This window comes from Artibeus jamaicensis, unplaced genomic scaffold, assembly GCF_021234435.1.
Source record: "Artibeus jamaicensis isolate MK-2021 breed Jamaican fruit bat unplaced genomic scaffold, CSHL_Jam_final contig_490, whole genome shotgun sequence".
Classification (NCBI taxonomy): domain Eukaryota; kingdom Metazoa; phylum Chordata; class Mammalia; order Chiroptera; family Phyllostomidae; genus Artibeus; species Artibeus jamaicensis.
The window spans coordinates 22,759,049-22,776,770 of NW_026521861.1; the positions used below are offsets into that span (position 1 = coordinate 22,759,049).

The 17,722-nt window shown below is 60.1% G+C and overlaps 1 protein-coding gene and 1 non-coding gene across 5 annotated transcripts; both read right to left on the minus strand.

Annotated features, from left to right (window-relative positions):
* Nucleotides 1-9: 9 nt before the first annotated feature.
* On the minus strand, nucleotides 10-17,720 carry TUBGCP2 (tubulin gamma complex associated protein 2). Of its 4 annotated transcripts, none has more exons than XM_053668435.1 (18): nucleotides 17,596-17,720; nucleotides 15,561-15,743; nucleotides 14,393-14,521; nucleotides 13,530-13,706; nucleotides 12,386-12,545; nucleotides 11,009-11,216; nucleotides 10,589-10,788; nucleotides 10,126-10,315; nucleotides 9,548-9,693; nucleotides 8,109-8,289; nucleotides 7,481-7,661; nucleotides 3,894-4,066; nucleotides 3,582-3,710; nucleotides 3,101-3,221; nucleotides 2,377-2,520; nucleotides 1,800-1,907; nucleotides 886-1,049; nucleotides 10-426 (listed from the first exon to the last, which is right to left on the minus strand). In XM_053668435.1, the coding sequence occupies exons 2-18, from the start codon at nucleotides 15,708-15,710 to the stop codon at nucleotides 285-287; spliced, it is 2,703 nt and encodes a 900-aa protein (XP_053524410.1). In that variant the 5' UTR covers nucleotides 15,711-15,743; nucleotides 17,596-17,720; the 3' UTR covers nucleotides 10-284. The 4 variants fall into 4 exon arrangements, with proteins under 4 accessions (XP_053524410.1, XP_037015008.1, XP_053524411.1 ...); XM_037159113.2 differs by lacking the exon at nucleotides 17,596-17,720 and adding an exon at nucleotides 16,704-17,564; XM_053668436.1 differs by lacking the exon at nucleotides 1,800-1,907.
* Nucleotides 16,914-17,078, minus strand: LOC119059553 (U1 spliceosomal RNA). The gene has a single exon (XR_005084430.2). It is a non-coding gene; the product is annotated as a U1 spliceosomal RNA (small nuclear RNA).
* Nucleotides 17,721-17,722: the final 2 nt, after the last annotated feature.

The window sequence follows — 17,722 nt, forward strand, 5'->3', positions numbered from 1 at the left end:
CAATTTACCTTGTTGTTGCTGAAATGCACTGTCTTTATTTGAAGCCAAAACACAAACCCCCAGAAGTGCCCCTGCTCCACTTCAGTGGGCTCACAGGTGCGCGCCCGCAGAGACGCTGCAAGCTGGGTGCAGGTGACGTCCAGACTGCACGCCGAGATGGAACAGTGAGCGCAGCACACACTCCGGGACTTCTGACTAGAACCCCAAACTCACTCATCCGCAGCAGCACCCATTGGCCACCTCGTCCCCCCTTCAGCTGTGACGGGTGCAGGGCGCCAAGGGCCTCACTGCGCGGTGACAGCGACTCTGGGTGTGGGTGCGGGGGCCAAGGGCCCCCGTGGAACGGGCACTTGGGGCGCTGCCTTCTGGCTCCTCTCTGCAGACAGGCGCTCCAGGCGCTCCGTGTAGAAGCCATTGAAGTCGAGCCTGTGGGGTGAGGGTGGGGCTGGGGTGACGCAGACGCCCGGGGTGGGGTCCTACCCTACGGTGGCTGCACAAGACCCCACTTCCTGCCCACAGGTGAAGGGGGCCACCGGCACACTCACACACACGTGCACACACACACGTGCAGCCGAGCATGGCCCCCTCGCCCAGCCCGGTCCCACCCTCCCCTGGCCACCTCCTCACTGCTCATCAGGAGCAGGGGGTGGCGCTGCCCTGGGCATGCAGGGCAGGGGCTGTGGGGGCCCATCCAGTGGCCCAGGCAGCACAGCAGTGAGCAGGGCTGACCTGGGCCCGCGCGCACTGCCCAGCACACCCAGGGGAGCGCACCCCCCGGGAGCAGGTGCACGCTGCCACGTCGGGAACGACACAGGACCAGCGGCAGCTGTCTGGGGACCCGAGGATGGCAGGGAGCCAGGGAAGGAGCCAGGGCCCCTCTCGCACCTGGAGATGACACTGGCCATGCTGTGCTCGCAGTCGCTGGTACTGTAGAGGCTCAGGCGGGCCAGCAGGTCGAGCAGGTGGGCTGAGAAGTTCTTGTCGAACTTGTTGACAGTGGCCTCAAAGCTGGAGGCCAGCGGAGGTGAGTCCACGTGCTCAGCCAGGTGCTGGAAGACAGAGTCCAGCCTGCCTTTGTTTTCCTTTTACGTATTTTCCACAGGATGAGTTTCAGGAAGTTTTCAAGGGACCAGAGATGAATTAGGGTGGAGCTGCACAGGGAATGGGTTTCTCTGGAGACCAGCTGGGTTTTGCCGCGGGCACCCCTCCAAGGGGATGGCAGGGGAACACGGGGCTAGCGGCCTGACGGGTGATTGAGGACAGACTCTCCTGAGGGCTGCTGAGCGCCAGGCCATTTGGGGCACCCGGCTCAGCCTGAACTGTCTCCACTCTGAGGGGAAGCGGGCCTCCCTGGAGCACAGCCATGCTGGGGGTTGAGGGGGACTCTGGGGTGGGTAGTGGAGATTTCTGTGGCTTGTGTTTGGAACCTAATTTTATGATGGTCATCTTTTGCCCTGGCTGGTGCGGCTCGGTAGATTGAGAGCCAACCTATGAACCAAAGGGTTGAGGGTTTGATTCCCAGTGAGGGCACATGCCTGGGCTGTGCGCCAGGTCCCCAGAAGGGGAAGCATGACAGGCAACCATACATTGTTGTTTCTCTTCCTCTTTTTCCCTCCCTTCTCCCCTCTCTAAAAATAAAGAAATAAAATAAGAAATGGGTAATACATTTTTAAAAGGTAGAGAGGAAGACAGAAATGAACGGGTGGTAGCAGCTTAGTTCTCTGGGGTCAGGACCCGAATCCTGTCAGCTCTCTCAGAAGAACAGAGGACACATCGGACTGACCCGCGCGGCCACCCACCTTGCGGGCCCGCTCCCCCGCCCGCTCGGCCTCCGTGGGCGGCCCCAGCATGTGCTCCAGGGCCCGGCGGCCCAGCTCGTCATCCAGGCTCATGCTCTGCGCGAACCTCTTGGGGGGAAAGTGCCTCTGTCATAACCAGTGTGCTGCCAGCAGAACGTCCCCCTCGTCACCTGGGACGCAGGCAGGCGCACCCTCGGGAGGCTGCGGTGAGCCAACACCACCCCCAGGCTGCCTGTCAAGGGCTTAGGGACCAATTTCTCTGAAAACACTTGTTTCCTGGTTTGCAGCCCCACACGGCTCCTAAATGAGAACTGGTCACTGTGCACTGTCGCCAGCCACCACGTCCTGGGCTCTCCCGCCTCCATGCCCTCCCACAGGCCCCACCGGCTCAGACACCCCCGTGCCCGCGAGCCTGGCAGACCCCCACGTCACCCCTTCCGCCCCCAACACTTGTTCTCTGTTCCCTGGCTTGTGACAGGTGCCCAACCAACACCGCATCAGAAGAGCCACGCTCTGGCAAAGGGGCAGCGTGTTCAGGACACCCCGGTGCGTGTTCAGGGAGGGCCGCGGGCCGCACCTGCATGCAGTTGGTGAACATGACGCACACGGACATGAGCTTGGAGAAGACCTTGAGCAGCTCGGGGTTGGTGAGCATGCAGTCCTTCAGGCAGGTGTCCAGGAAGCCCGTGTGGTGGCCCAGCACATCGTCCAGGTTGGAGGCCTGCGGGAGCAACCACACATGTGCCCACGTGTGCCTGGCATCGGCACGGGCGCTGCACACTTGCTTTGTTTCCGTTTTTAAATGGGCCTGTGGTCTTTTAGGGGAAAACTTCCCAACACCACCGAAAGGAAATAACGCTGAACACGCCCCGAAGCCTAAGGTTTCGATCCCCACAGAGAGAAGGAGGCGTGGCCACTGGACACCTCCTGCTTCCAGAATGCAGCCAACAGTGAGGAGCCTCCCGGCTGAGAAGCCCCAGAGAGCCCAGGACCTGCTGGGGGGGTCGGCTGGCCACCCCCGACATGAGGCTCTAGAGCTCCCGGCAAAGGGCAGGCCCCCGTGCTGTCAAACAGCCCCACCCTGGGGCTGCATCTGTGGAGCAGACGCCCCCCGACACCACCCGTGTCGCCCGAGGAAGGACAGCGTGTGCACAGGCGCGACTTCTCCTTACGGGGCTCTGAGTGCGGCCTCGCTGACGGCACCGCCACCCTGACCTGACCCAGCACCTTCCTCTCTGAAGACCCTCCACTGTGGGATGCTGCTGGCCACTCTAGAGCCGCTGAAGTGCATCAGAACTCACGGATTTCAGGTTTTTCTCAAGAATGTGCCAGGTTGGCTCCATGACCTCAAACATCATGTAGTACTGGATGTTCTGGACAAAGTTCAGCATCCGCTGCCGCAGGGTGAAGGCGCTGGCAAACCTAGGGGGGCAGAGGTCGCAGGAGCTGCCATCTGCACCAGGGCCGGGGGTCGCAGGTGCACCTGCCCTGAGCCGCACCCGGGACATGCCGCCTGGGGCTCAGACACAGGCACAGACCACTCAGGGGCCACAGACCAGCGGGCGGAGCGCCTGGGCTCTAATGGGCAGGGTGCCGCCACCTCGAGGCTCCCGCCCTGGGAGGAACTGAGGTCCTCAGGGGGTCCCGCCCAGAGAAGCAGCCAGCCCTCGGGTTTGTGCAGGTGGATGGGGGACAGAGCCAGAGCTGCTTGTGGACGGCAACTGCCACGCGCACCCTGGGTGTGCGTACGGGGACCGCATCCCGAGTGGGGGCGGCACGCACCACTTGGCGGAGTGCAGCGCGTGCTGCTTGGCGGCCTTGTTGCTGATCCAGACGCTGCAGAGCTGCCGCTCCACGTGCTTGCAGTAGAACATGTGCCGGAACAGCATCTGGTAGCGCGTCAGGGCCTTCCTGCGGAGGAGGAGGGCACGGGGTCCCCCACACCCGGCACTGTGACGGGGCTCCGGCGGGGACCCTGGCCAGACCCACGGGGCGACCCCACAGAGCACACATGGTGGCAGAACGAGCCGAGGGGCGGGCCCGTCTGACCCTTCCTCCTGCAAGCCTGGACACTGCCCAAGGGACCCCGCTCACCTGTTAATGATCAGCGACAGGGGCCACTTGACCACGTAGTCAAAAGAGAAGGCCTCCAGGCCGCTCAGCGAGAGCTCCGTGGGGTCGGCCTGCACCATCGCCTTCTCCTGCTGGGTCTCGATGGCCAGCACCCGCAGAAGCTGAGTGATGAGGTCGTGAGGCATCAGGTCGATCTGGGGGACAGAGAGACCGGAGCCTTGGGTACGGGCCCTTCCTCGCTTTCTACTGGGGTGGTCTGGAAGTCCGCTTAACGAAAGTGTTCCTCTGCAAAATAAAAAACACTTCATTTTCACTAATAACCTGACTGATTTGGATGTTCTGAGCATGTCACCTGTCTCCTGCGTGGCATGACGTTGAATGTTCTCAATTAGTGTCTCAGTTTGATCCCTGTCAACTTCAACTGCTCTACCTGACCGTGGAGCATCGTCCAGCAAGAAATCTGGCATGAAACCACTTCTGACACATTCAAACAGTCACAACACCTCCTCTATACACTGCACAAATCTTTTTTGCTTTTCAGTTTTTTTACCTTTCTCGAAATAATAGACCATAATATGCCAAAAATGTTGTGTAATTCCTTTCACCTTTAATATTAAAATGGTTACGCAAAAACTCACCAACTTTGGTGAGTTTTTAAAAATGCACACTGAGACCTGACTGGTGTAGTTCAGTGGACTGAGCTTGGGTCCACGAACCAAAGGGTCACCAGTTCGATTCCCAGTCAGGGCACATGCCTGAGTTGCAGGCCAGATCCCCAGTAGGGGGCGCATGAGAGGCCACCACACATGGATGTTTCTCTCTCTCTCTCCTTCTCTCTCTCTCTCCCTTCCCTTCTCTCTAAAAATAAGTAAATCTTAAAATTAAAAACAAAAATGAACACAAAAAAACCCTAAGAAGCTTTCAATGCCTCTTACTTTAAAAAAAACGTGCACTGATGCGACAGCTGTCATGACGCAACCTAAGGAGACTGTTTACAACGACGCTGAAGACGACGAAGTGCTGCCGGAGCTGACCCACGGAAAAGCCAACGAGCTTCGTGGCCAGCCAGTGAGCGCTCGTCACCGCGCTCTCACCTGCAGCGCGATAGTGCACGACAGCCGTAACTAACATCGGGTTTCAGTTTTGTACGACTCACCGAAACAAAGCACCGGGCCCCGATGCCCGCCCACCTGTGCCGATCAGCCAGGAAAGCAGCCTAGGACTGGCGTGCGGCCCTCTGCATCTCGGAGACTGGCTCCGAGAACCGGCCGTTCCAGAGAAACTTCAGGGATGAAACCACTTCCCATTAAAGTAGAAAAAGAAAACTACAGACAGAGGACTGTGTGAACGAGGGTCTACAGGGTGCACCGCGTAAACCTGAACCCCGCTCCTAGGGACCCCCCCACGTGCCCCAGGCCCAGGCCAGAGAGGACAGCTCCGGGCAGACCGGACGACCATCCAGGCTGTGCTGTGCCTGACGCCAACGCATTCAAACGTTTACCAAGTGCCAACCGCCCGCTCGGACGGTGCAGGAGCTCCCCTATCTGAGAGGGGAAGGGGGGCTCAGCGTGGGGCAGGCAGCACAGGCGGCATCGTGTGAGGAACAGGCGGCTGCCCCTCCCACGCCCGGCCGGGGACTGACCGCACAACCCCGGCTGCACCCTGCCCAGCAAGGGAGCCAGCGACCTTTCACTTTGTGGGACGACACCCAGCCCCTTGAGTCCCACCAGCCAGGGCACAAGGTTCAATCTAGTAACTTCACTTCCAGGAATCGACCCCACAAAAACAGTCTCGCACCTCAGCACAGACCCCAGGTACCCAGAGTGAGGGCTGAAGACTCAAAGGAGAAACAGCTCTACAATCACGGTGAGACCCGACTTCCCACTTCCAACAGCAGACGGACAAGCGGACAAGCGGGCCGGCGGCAACAGAAGGAAAACAGAAAAAGTCAGAAACATGTGAAAATTAAACACCATGACGACAAACAGGTGGAAAAGATCGCAGTGGGGACCAGACAGCACGACGAGCCGAGCTGCACGGGGCGTGGAGAGCCTGGCACGGAGGCAGCCCAGGTGCGACACCTCCGCAGACACGGGAGCTCGAGCCGGCAGCCTAGCTTCACACCCTGCAAACTGGAAAGAGGACCAACTGCACCCAAAGCAGCGGAGGACGTGGCGAGGAACAGGGCAGAAACGGAGGAAGGGGCAGGGTGCCCGCCCCCGAGGGCACTTCCTTGGCCTCAGTAACTTGCTCCCTGAGTTCCCGCGACCTCTGCTCCTCTGCGACCCTCTGAACAAAGCGTCTCTCGAACCGTCTGAGTCTCAGCTCCGAGCTCCCTCTCGGCCAGGCCTGACACCCCAGCCCCGCCGGACTCCGGTGCTGCTCTGCCGCTGGCCGGCGGAGCCCAAGGAGCCGGCGGGCAGCAGCGGGAGTGACCGTGGGGCGGGGTGCGCAGTAGCTCGCTCTCCAGCAGTTACTAAGCAACAGGCCCTCTGCCACAGGCCCCCCCCGCCCCCCCGGGGGCCCCTGTGTCATTTGAGAGGTGCAGAGACCCGGGGAGAAGTGTGACCTGACGGCCAGGCTGTGAGGCCTGAGAGGAGGAGGCAGCTCGCCCTGCTGACGGTCCCACCCCCGGGTCTGAGGAGACGGGGCTCCACCGCCGTTTGTCTCGTCACTGACTGCTGCTGTCACCTACCTCACACACACGCAGACGGAGTCTGAGAGGAAAAACTTACAAACAAAAGCAGATTAAAAAAAAAAAAACAGAAGAAAGCCCTGGCCGGTGTGGCTCAGTGGATTGAGCTCCGGCCTGTGAACCCAAGGGTCACCTGTTCGATTCCCAGTCAGGGCACTTGCCTGGGCTGTGGGCCAAGTCAGGTTCCCAGCAGGGGGCACACAAGAGGCCACCACACACTGATGTATCTCTCCCTCTCTTTCTTCCTCCCTTCCACTCTGCCTAAAATAAATAAAATCTTAAAAAATATATCAATGAAACAACGAAACCCCAAATTGATTCTTTGAAAGGTCAACGAATTTGCCGAACTCAAGTAACTAGAAGGGGGTGCGGAGAAAACGCAAATGAGAAACCAGACGGGAAAGCAGGGATGTCGCCGTCAACCCCACAGAAGCCAGCAGGCTCGTGGGAGCCAATCCCAGCTGCCAGCCTGGGGACACCAGCAGCCAACACGGACGCGGGCCCTGCAGCCCGAGGAGGCCGAGACCACCTCGCCGGCGAAGCAGCGCACACGGAAAGAACTGACCCCGCCCTCCCGACACCGCCAGAAACCGGGGAGGACGGAACACGCCCCCTCTCCAGGTACGAGGCCAGGGCTACCTGGGAACCACAGAGACACACAGGGGCAGTACAGGCCACTGTCCCCGAAGAGCAGGGACGCGAAAGTCCCAAACAAACACCGGTGAGCCACATGCAGCCACGTGGAGAAAGGAACACACCCCGCGGCCAAGTGGGGCTCACTCCTGAGGCCAGGATGGCTCAACGCACAGGAGCCGATTCAGCGCACGGGGAGGGAACCCGTCCATCCTCTCACCTGGGGCAGGAGGCACCCTTGGCCGGCGCTGGCGCGCCCCCACCCCGGGAGGTGGCCCACCTTGAGGTCGTCTTTGAAGGGGTCCGTGTTGGCGGTGCTCATGCGCAGGGCCAGCTCCAGCAGCGCTTCCAGGCGCGTGGGCGTGATGTCGTCCACCGGCTTCTTCAGCTCCTCCTCCGTCAGGTCCATGAAGTGCACGAAGAAGTCTCCCTGGTCCATCAGGAAGTAGCGCTTGATGGACCTGGGAGAGGCGACCAGCGGACATCAGGGAGGCTGTTCCCGAGACCAGCCGCACTCGGGAGCAACGCTGGCCAATGACCGAGAAGAGAAAGTCCCGCGCGGGGAGAGGGCTCAGCCACCACAGTCAGCGTGACTGTGACCGTGGACAGCTCTCGGTGAGCGCAGTGAACAGCTCTCTCGGGCAGGACCACCAGGCCAGGGCCTGCAGGGCGTGCTGCCAGAAAGGGGTGGCTGTGGGGCGCAGACGGGGCCTGGGTGTGGGTTGTCCCAGGCAGGGAGTGAGGCAGGGAGCAAGGGTCCTCGGGCGTCCGCAGTAAGGCTGCACGAGGGCTGGCCTGTGCCCATTTGGGAAACAGCAGGCGGACTGCCAGCAGCCCTGGGTCTTGGCCCGCCTTCCACACGTCATTCGCCACACTCGTGGGGCTGCGTGCTCCGGGGACGCACGCACCTCAGGTGGGCCACGAGCTCCTGCTCCTCCATCAGGAAGTCCAGCAGCACCTTGCTCGCGTAGTTAAAAGCCTTCTCGATCTGCTCCACGTATGCCCGCTCCTTCAAGGTGTAGATGACCTCTTTGGCCACTGGGCAGGTGACGTCGTGACCACACTCTCTGACTACGTTCAGGTACTTTCCTGAAGAGAGACGGGGGGGTGGGGGTGGATTAAACACCCCGTGGCACGCACAAGCCAGAGGGCAGACCGGGCGGGGGCTCCGAGAAGCCACTCCAGCCTCCGTGGAGACGCTGGCACCAACTGTGGCTGGAGCGGTCACCGCGGGGGGTGGGGTGTGCAGCGACTGTTCACGTCCGACTCTAAGCAGACCATGGAGACGGGCTCCGGAAGCCTCACGAGAACCAGACTCCGAGCCGCCTCCAAGCCCAGTCCGACAGCCACTCTCAGCCACTGGAGACCTGGCAGCCGGCCGGGCTTCGAGCAGTGCCCACACTCGCCTTCTGGACCCAGCGAGGGCACCAGAAACACAGTGGGCCAGCGTCCTCAACAGCTTTTCCTGGAAGCTGTGCGACACGGCAGGGTAAGACACACATGATAGCTTCCGCTACCGAGGGGGCTCCTGGCCGCCCCCAGCGAGCTTTACGGTGAGGCTGGTGGTCCGAGCAACTAGCCAGGCGAGGAGACGGCTGCAACTATCGGCCCCGCCCGGCGCTGGGGAAGGGGCTGAGGCCGGGGCTGAGGTGATGGCCAGGCCACCAATGTGCCCTGCTGTGCCCCAAACATGAGACGTCCACAAAGCCCCGAGGAGGGTGTGAAGAGCTTTCAGGTGATCAGTGAGCATGTCCACCTGCCAGGAGCCGGCTCACCCCGACTCCACAGGGACAGAGGCTCCTGTGCTGGGGGACCCCCGACATCTTCAGGGGAGGTTGCCTATTCACCTGGCGCCCTTTACCATCAACCAGTCACCTACAAAGTAAAGGGCTCCCAAGTTCTGTGAGCCGCTCTGCCAGGTTATCGAGAAACAAAACCCAGGGAGGGGTCATGGGGAGCCCTGATCTGTAGTCACCTTGGACAGAAGTGCCAGTGGCCCAGGGACCCCAACGCTCGTAACTGGTGTGTGAAGTGGGGCTTGCTGCGTCTGGGCGTCAGCGTCAGGGCTCCGTGGGCCTGCGGGACAGCCGGCCGGTGTCCGCAGAGAACCAGGGGCCTGGGGGCTGGTGTGGAAACCTACACACGTGTCAGTGCTGTGAGCAAAGCAAGGTTCCCTTTAGGTAGCAACAAAGTTCCAGAAAGTTCACGGTGAAGGAGGAGGAGAGGCACCTGTGGCGACAACCTCCTAGGGTCAGGGAACACAGTGCCATCAACCAGGGCCCAGAGCCAGAGTGAGGCCGGCGCAGCCCCCCACCAGGGACGCAGTCACAGGCCCCCCGGGCCTCACCTGTGCTGAGCACCTTGCCCGCCATCTTCTGCAGGAAGGAGGGGATCTGCCTCTGGACCACCGTGTACCGCTGGTCCCAGTAGCGGTCGTTGTAGTCCTCCTGGATCTTCTCCTTCCGCAGCTCGTGCTCCTCGACCATGAACTCGCTGAGAGCAGCACACAGGTGTCCTAATCGCGACCGTGGGGCTGAGCACAGCCTCAGTCTCCAACCCTGCCAACCACACAGGGCGGCAAGGAGACCGCGGCCAGAGCCGGGGGGAGGCCGGTTCATCTCCACTGGGGCCTCTGACCCGACCCAGCACTGTCGCCCCTGAGCCCACGCCTCCCATCCCATCTCAAGTGTCACCGACACCCCAGGAGCCTGGATGGCCCTCCTCACTCAGCCCAGAACACCTGCTTTTGTTTTGGGGTCATTAGTAGAGGAACTATTCGTGGACCACAAACTTATTTTAAAATGCTTTGGAAAGTACACCTCGACGCAGCAGAACCCTGTGAGCTGACACATTTCGCCTCATGCGCTGAAACCCGTCACACTGGAGCCCGCACCACGGAGCCCAGGGGCACCCCCGCGGGCCCACCTGTACGGGTCGTTGATGATGCCCCTGTAGATCCACTTCTCCAGGATCTCGAAGTAGGGCACGCTGGCGGCCTTGGTCAGGTAGAGGCAGAGCTCCTGCGCCTGGCTGTCTCCCGTGTAGTTGAAGCTCCGGTCGTGCAGGAGGCTCAGGGTGGCCCCCCCGACACACTCGCCTTTATCCACGGAGGTGGCTGGGAGGGGAGGCGGCACTCAGCACCGAAAGCAAAAGCCACGCAGAGCCTGACCTCCAGCTCCCCACAGGACAGGGGCCTCTTTGGAGGATGCACCCAAACTGCAAAGCTACAGCCGGTCATACAGTTTGCCAACAAGAGCTTCCAGTTTCCTCCCACGAGTTAGTGACCCACGAAGCAACACTGCTTTGGCCTCACAGCCACAGGGACAAGACCCACCTCATCCTCACACCAGGAGTGGCCACCCCACCCCGCGGTCTCCCCGGGACGCACCGAGCGAGGCCAGGATGTCCACAGTGCGCAGGGCCGGCTGCACATAGAACCAGAGCTTCGGCAGCGACAGCAGGCCCTGCCTCTGCAGCTGCTCCAGCTGCGACACCAGGATCAGGTGCTCCTTCACCAGGGTCCGCATGGCAGCCGCCAGCGCCTGGTTCACCTGCCCGTACTCGAAGGAAGACTTCTCCTCAATGAACCTAGGGAAGGAGGCATTGGCGGCTCTGAGAAGCAGCAGGTGCTTCACGTCCAGGTGAGGCCAGGCGTTCTGCGTCCAGCACCAACGTCTACTCTCGCTCTCACACACGGACTGGGCTCCCTGTACCCGCCCGAGGCCCTCAGTGTCCGGCCACCAGTGACGCTGGGGCGACGTGTGCTCGGAGCCCAATGTGTCCAGGAAGGCCAGTGTCCAGCGCCCACCTGGTCACGGTGGAGTAGCTGGAGGCCACTGGGAGGATCCTGTTCACCAGCTCCCTGATGGACAGGTCCAGGTTGGGGTCCACAAGGAAGGTCCGGCTCTGTCTCCCAGTGAGGGGCTGGGCAGTGATGTACCTGCCGTCCACACCCACCAGCACGTAGAGCAGGTCCTCCACGATGGCTGCCTCCTGGGAGGCCAGGGGCAGTGAGCCTGTGGGCCGCAGACACCGCTGGGGCCGCTCGCCCGGCCTGAGCCCCGTTCCCGTAACCTACCCGCCAAAAGTCACGTTCTCCCTCGCTCTGCTCAGATAACTACAGAGGTAAGAAGTAGCTGCTCATTCGGCTTCAACTGACCCCACTGGGGCACCGGTGGCTTCTGCAAAGCCACCAGAACAGAAGGCGCTACCCAGGCAGGCCAGGGAGCCCAGGCCAGTCTACCAGAGCCTGAAAACACTGATCAGGTAGAAACCCCTACACTCAGGCTGTGCCTGGTGTAGCTCAGTGGATGGAGGGCCAGGCTGTGAACTGAAAGGTCGCCAGTTCAATGCCCAGTCAGGGCACTTGCTTGGATCGTGGTCCAGTCCTCAGTTGGGGGCCTGGGAGAGGCAACGGAACGATGTTCCTCTCTGTCTTTTCTCCCTCCATTCTCCCCTATATAGTATTTTATTTATTTATTTTCAGAGAGAGGAGAACGGATGGAGAGAGAAGAGAAACACCCATGTGTAGCTGCCTCTTGCACCCGCTACAGGGGACCTGGCCTGCAACCCAGGCACATGCCATGACTCGGAATTGAACTGGCGACCCTTTGGTTCACAGCCCACATTCAATCCACTGAGCTACACTAGTCAGAGGCAGTAAAACCTTAAAAAAAAAACAACAAAAAGAAACCCCTGCCCCAGGTCCGCGCCCCACACGGGAGCACACTCGGGGCCCTGACAAGCGTCTCCAGTGGAGCTGAGCGTGAGCAGTGAGCACACGCTGCTCTGGGCTGAAGGGGGTTTCTTCACGGTCACGTTCTGCCATCAACACACAGCGCGAGAGGCTTCCCTCACGACGACCCCGCAGACTTGAGGGCAGTCCCAGGAAGCCATGGAGGACTGCCCCCCAGTGCCTCCCAGCCCCGATGCCCCCAGCCCCGGAAAACCCACGGAGACCTCCCTTTCACCTGGACCGATGGCCACACGTGGGGAGCCGGAGGCAGCACCAGGAGAAGGTGTCTCTGAGAACTGCCCCAGGGCATCTGAGACCGAGGCCCAACAGCGTGACGGCACAGCCCCACGCCCACCCACCCGCCTGTGGGCGCAGCACGGGCTCCGAGCACAGCAGCCACCCACCCACGGGCCCACCGCACAGGCCGCTGAAGGCACACGCTTCCAGTACCTATAGGCGCAGCTGCATCTGTGCTTACACCCGAGCCGGTCAGAAAGTCCCCAACCAGTGTGGGCCTCTCGTACACCCACGCAGGGAAGACAGGGAGGCGATGGCCTGAATTTTTTTTGTTCTGCTTGTCTCGGAGCATCTTTCTTGTAAGTTCTAGAGACTGGTGGGAACATTTTTAAAGACAAAAATGAAGATTCACGTTCAGTGCCAACAGTTAGAACTAACACCAGCGGCACTGAGAAAGCCAGTCCCTAAGCACACGAGGGTTCGGGAAGGAAGTGCACAAGCGCAAGGGACAGAGGCCTGGGTCCTCGACAGGGTGTCAGTCTGTGCAGGGCCCACAGACCAGCCGGCAGTGCCGGCAGCAAGGACACCTCACCAGGGAAGGCTGACCCTTGGGAACACCTACGCCTTCTCTGGTGGCCTACACACGACCTGCTGGGCAAAGACGTGGCCCCAGAAACACATGGCTGGAGACAAGGTGCCCCCCACCCAAGCCCCTGGAGACAAGGAACAGATGAAGAGCACCGCCCAGGGAGGCCTGGCTGCAGGCACTCGCACGGAGCAGTGGCCCTCCCGGGGGCCTGGCTTTGCAAAGGGCGGGCTCAGGCATGAAGAGGGCACGTGCAAACTCGGTTTCCTCATCTGTCACATGGGTTACCAGCGTGACAGCTTTGTGAGCTGATGGACATAGGACATGCCCCACCCTTGTTGGCCACTGTCCTGGTCACAGTGGCTGCGCTCAACAAACTAAGCTTGGACCCTCACGGGGACACAGCTCTGTGGGGCTCGAAGGCCAGAGACAGCGCCATTAGCAAACAGACGTACATCAAGAGAACAGGGCAGGGCACAACTTTAAAACCAAGAAAAGCCGTAAGTACAGGGTAAACTGTACAGAAAGTGTCTATGAAATACCTTTTAAAATAGAGAAGTTGTCCAAGACCAACAGAGGGAAATGGGGAATTGCAGTTTGCATTAGCAGGTGGGCCAACTGCCCTGGGTGAGAACCCCCCGCCCCCCGTCCTGACCCTTGTCCACACACAGCGAGTCATGGTCAGCACTCAGACCCGCCTCTAACAGACGACGGTGAAACGTTCAGCCCCTGTGGCGGTGAGTGTGGGCCTGCAAGCGGGGGCCGCAGTACCTGCTGCCATGTGGAGCCCGCGGCCACGCTGCCGAGCTGCTTCCTCAGCTCCTCGAGCTCCTGCAGGGAGATCCTGGTGGCCGGGGCAGGGGTGCTGAGGCTGGTGGTGCTGCCGGCCGCAGCCGCGGCTGCCAGCTCGGCTCTCTCCCGCGCGTTCTGCTGCAAGTACTGCAGCGTCTGCACACACAGAGCCCTGCCTGACACGGGGCCACACGTGCGTGCGCCCCGCCCGGCACGGCCACCCCACCCCCTTCTTTCCCAGCCCCGATGACCCCGTGGAGGGCCAGAGCCGGGCTCCTGCCAGCCCTGGAGTTGGAGTCTGGTCTCTCAAAGCTTCCTGCCCCAAGGCACCACGCACTCCACTAGCACAGAACACCACCCCACAGTGGCTTTAACAGCCAATCCCCAACCGCTGTGCCCAGGGCACTGCCCCTCCTCTACACCTGGTCAAGCCCAGCCCCCACTCCGCTCCCGGCACTAGAGGTCAGCAGGTGCCGGCTACGCCTTTACCCCTGAACAGGCTGGGGGCCTCGGGCAGCAGGGGGAAGGACCCAACAAGCCCCTGGGTGCCCGAAACGTGCTCTTCTTAGCGTCACATGTATCACACACACGACGTACATTAACAAATGAAGGCGTGAGACAACCACCGAAACCCAGCCCCCAGAGACAGCAACTCTCAGCCCCTCCCAGGTCTGTCGTCTGCTGCAACAGCGTGGCCAAGCGGCGGGAGAAGCACCAGTGACACGGACTCGTGCGGTGCCACTTCTATTGCCGAAGTCCACGGGCTTAAAACACTCACTAGCCCCGCCCCGCCGTGCACACTCCCTGGACACACGCAGGACCCCGAGCGCGACGGCGGCTACCTCTCTGTCCTCCGTGAGCTTTGACAACAGGTACACCAGTGGGTCCAAGTTCCGTGTGTTTTTAGACTTCAGTTCATCGTACTTCTTCAGGAAGTCTTCTGGAGTACGAGAGAATTCCGCTATTTTAACCTCAAAAGCACAAACATGAATGAATTAGTGATGATAATGAAGAACTGTAAAAACATCTTCCAAAAATTGAACACACAGCCCAAATACAGTGAAGTCAGTTAGGCTGAACAATCGACCACACATCACTGCAATAAAACTGAGATGACGCATCACCCACTTCGTGAAAGCACACCCGCCCCAGGTTTCCCTCGTGCTCCACTTCCCTGTCCCCACAGACAACCACGCGTTTCTCCCCTGCGGGTCCGTGCGCCCACTTTACTCTGTTCCCTCTGAAATGCGTCATATTCAGGTTCAGGGGTTCTATTCTGATTATAATTTTTAAAAGGAATATACCTCTTCTTTTTTAAACTTTATTTACTTATTTTCAGAGGGGAGGGGAAGGAGAAAGGGAGTATCAATGTGTGGTTGCCCCTCATGTGTCCCCTGCTGGGAACTGGCCTGCAACCCAGCCATGTGCCCTGACTGGGAATTGAACTGGTGACCCTGTGGTTTGCAGAATGATGCCAACCCACTGAACCGCACTAGTCAGAGATATTTATTGATTCTAATGAAAGAGAAAGAGGGGGAGGGGGAGAGAGAGAAACACTCATCTGTTTTCCACTTATTGATACTTACATTCCCATATGTGCCCTGACCAGGGATCAAACCCACAACCTTGGCATAGCAGGATGACACTCTCACAACCGTGTTACCAGGGCGAGAGAATTGTATACATTTTGAATAAAGAAAAATAATTCACTTGAAAAGGATTTCAAGGTGGTCACTCCCAGGAGCTCCCCTTTCCATCAGGGAAATGCCTGTGTCACAATGTGACCACATATCAGAGACACAGCTGTGCGCGCCCCCATCATGGGGGTGGAGGGCGTGGTGATGGGCCTGGGCTCCCTGAGCTTTCAATAGACCCCTCTGTCTGGACTGAGGGGTAGAACCGCCGCAGGGTCCACAGGAAGACTCACCAAGGCTCTCCGGCCTCATTGCCAAAACGGGAAGGGTGGCCAGTGGGCAAGCTGAACTCTGCGTAGCGCGGACAGGCACTCACCTTGGCGCTGTGTGCGGACACAGTGGTCGTGACGTACGGGGTCCGGTTCTTCTGCAGCAGGTCGATGTACACCTCGGCCCCCTCCCCACCACGCACACGCAGCAGGCTGAGCAGCTCGTTGACATCATGGTGGATCCGAAATTCACTCATCGCTTCGGCTCTGAGACAGCCTCACAGAGTGTTCTGAAGGTGGGAAGAAAGCTATTTATAAAGACAAAACGCTTTAACATAAAGACTTTAAAGCACTCAAACGTGGCCCACGTCAGATCTTTGAGAAACGAGACCATCCTGTGGGCCGCATGATTCCCCTCTGGGCCACGACCACAACCACGACCACCTCCTGAGGACCTTCCGCCCTCTGGGGCTTGTTCCTGGGGTGAGGCCTCTCCTTCCTGAAGGAGGCGCCCCCGGTGTCGTTTGTCATTTCTCCCTGGGCACTGTCTCCAGTACACATGTGGCCTTTGGGGACCCACTGTTCCAGCCAGCTTCCAGGCCCATGCCTCAGCTCCAGAGCCTGTGGGCACAGACTATGAACCCACAGGCTGGGCCTGCCTTCACCCCAGGTGACCACTACAACACCAGGCCCTAGGCCACTGGTAGGCAGACGCAGTGGCCCTAGTAGGGGTCCTGGGTCTGTGCAGGGAGCTCTGCACAAGCCAGAGCCACCGACCCTTGTCCCAGCACAGGCATTTAAACCCCAGCTCCAGCCCACAAGGTCCACATCTGGTTCTCAAACCCTGTGCTGCTCAGGTCTGCACCCTCTCTGCACTCGGGTACCTGGGACATCTCCCACTCTTGCCCAAGCTACACATATAGGTGCTTTCCCTACAAGTGCTCCCCATTCCCTGTGCATTTGAGTTGGGTGGGGTTCCACCTCTGCTCAGCTGGCCCTGCTGGCCAGATGTCCCGGAGCCTCCCCATTAGACACGGAACCCCCTGACCTCAAGGCTGAAACTGAGATGTGCCCAAGGGACCAGCACTGGCCTGCACAGGGCTCTGCTCCCACTGATGACAGGCCCTGCTGGCCATCGCCATCAGCAGTGCTGATGTGAGGAAGTGAACAGACACACAGGCAGTTAGCTGCAGATTGGAAAAACAAAATGGAGCAACCTTCACACACTTCACACACACAGGTCAATCTACCTACACACGCTCCCAACTCAGGTCCACGAACAACAACTGCTGGGATCGGAGCAGAATCATTTCTGTCTGTGAACTTCCCGAGATTGTCTTTCAACAGATTCTTAAAGGGTCTCAGATCCAAAAGAGGTTTGGGACCACTGTGCTACCAGTGGTCTCTGCCACTGGCACAGGAGCCACCACTAATCAGTCGGGAGTCTTTTTTTTTCTTTTTAGAGGAGGGCCTGAACGCAGTCCCCCACTACTACAAATTATGCAGTCAAGTTTCCCACATTTGGGGAAATCGCAGGGGTCAGCATATCCGGACTGCAATGGATAAGCTTCGCCCTGGGAAAAACCACCTTCGTGATCATGGTATCTCCCCGGCCAGGTAAATATCTCATTCACGAATCTTAATCGTAACTGTGATCTCTGGGGATGGGAAACAAGTTCTCTGGATGCAACTGCTGTTCACCGGACACAAACATCCAACACTGGTTCCCATCCAGCGGGAGGGCAGAGGAGGCACAGGCTGGTGCCCAGGTCGCCAGCGCAGCAGCTGCTGCAACCAGGAGGCGCAGACAGGAACCCGCAGCCGCGGGCGCCTGGAAGCACCGGGCCCACCCGCCGCTTGAGCGCCCTGGGGGGGCCCTATGTGTCCGATTTTGCACCGCGGGCACCGGGCACCGCCGCTGAGCGGCCGGAGGAGACTGGAAGGCAGACGGAGCGCAGGGACCGACCGCCAGGACACGGCCCCAGGACTCGGAATGGGGAGTCAACGAAGAACTTTAAGCAGAGGCTTCCAATAGAACCCCAGCTTTCCGGGGACGGGGAGAAGTCGGAGGACGGGCGCGAGCCTTTGCACCACGGGCTTCGGGAAGAACCTTGCCGCTCCAGATGCACTCGCCGTACTCACCACCGGCGACGCGCAACCGCTGGAGCCCGCCGAAACCCGCCGCCAGGCCTGCGCCGGAAGCGGAAGTGGTTCTCAACGTCAGGTCCGGCCCCGCCCCTGCCGGCTCGAGGACGGTGGCCGACAGGTG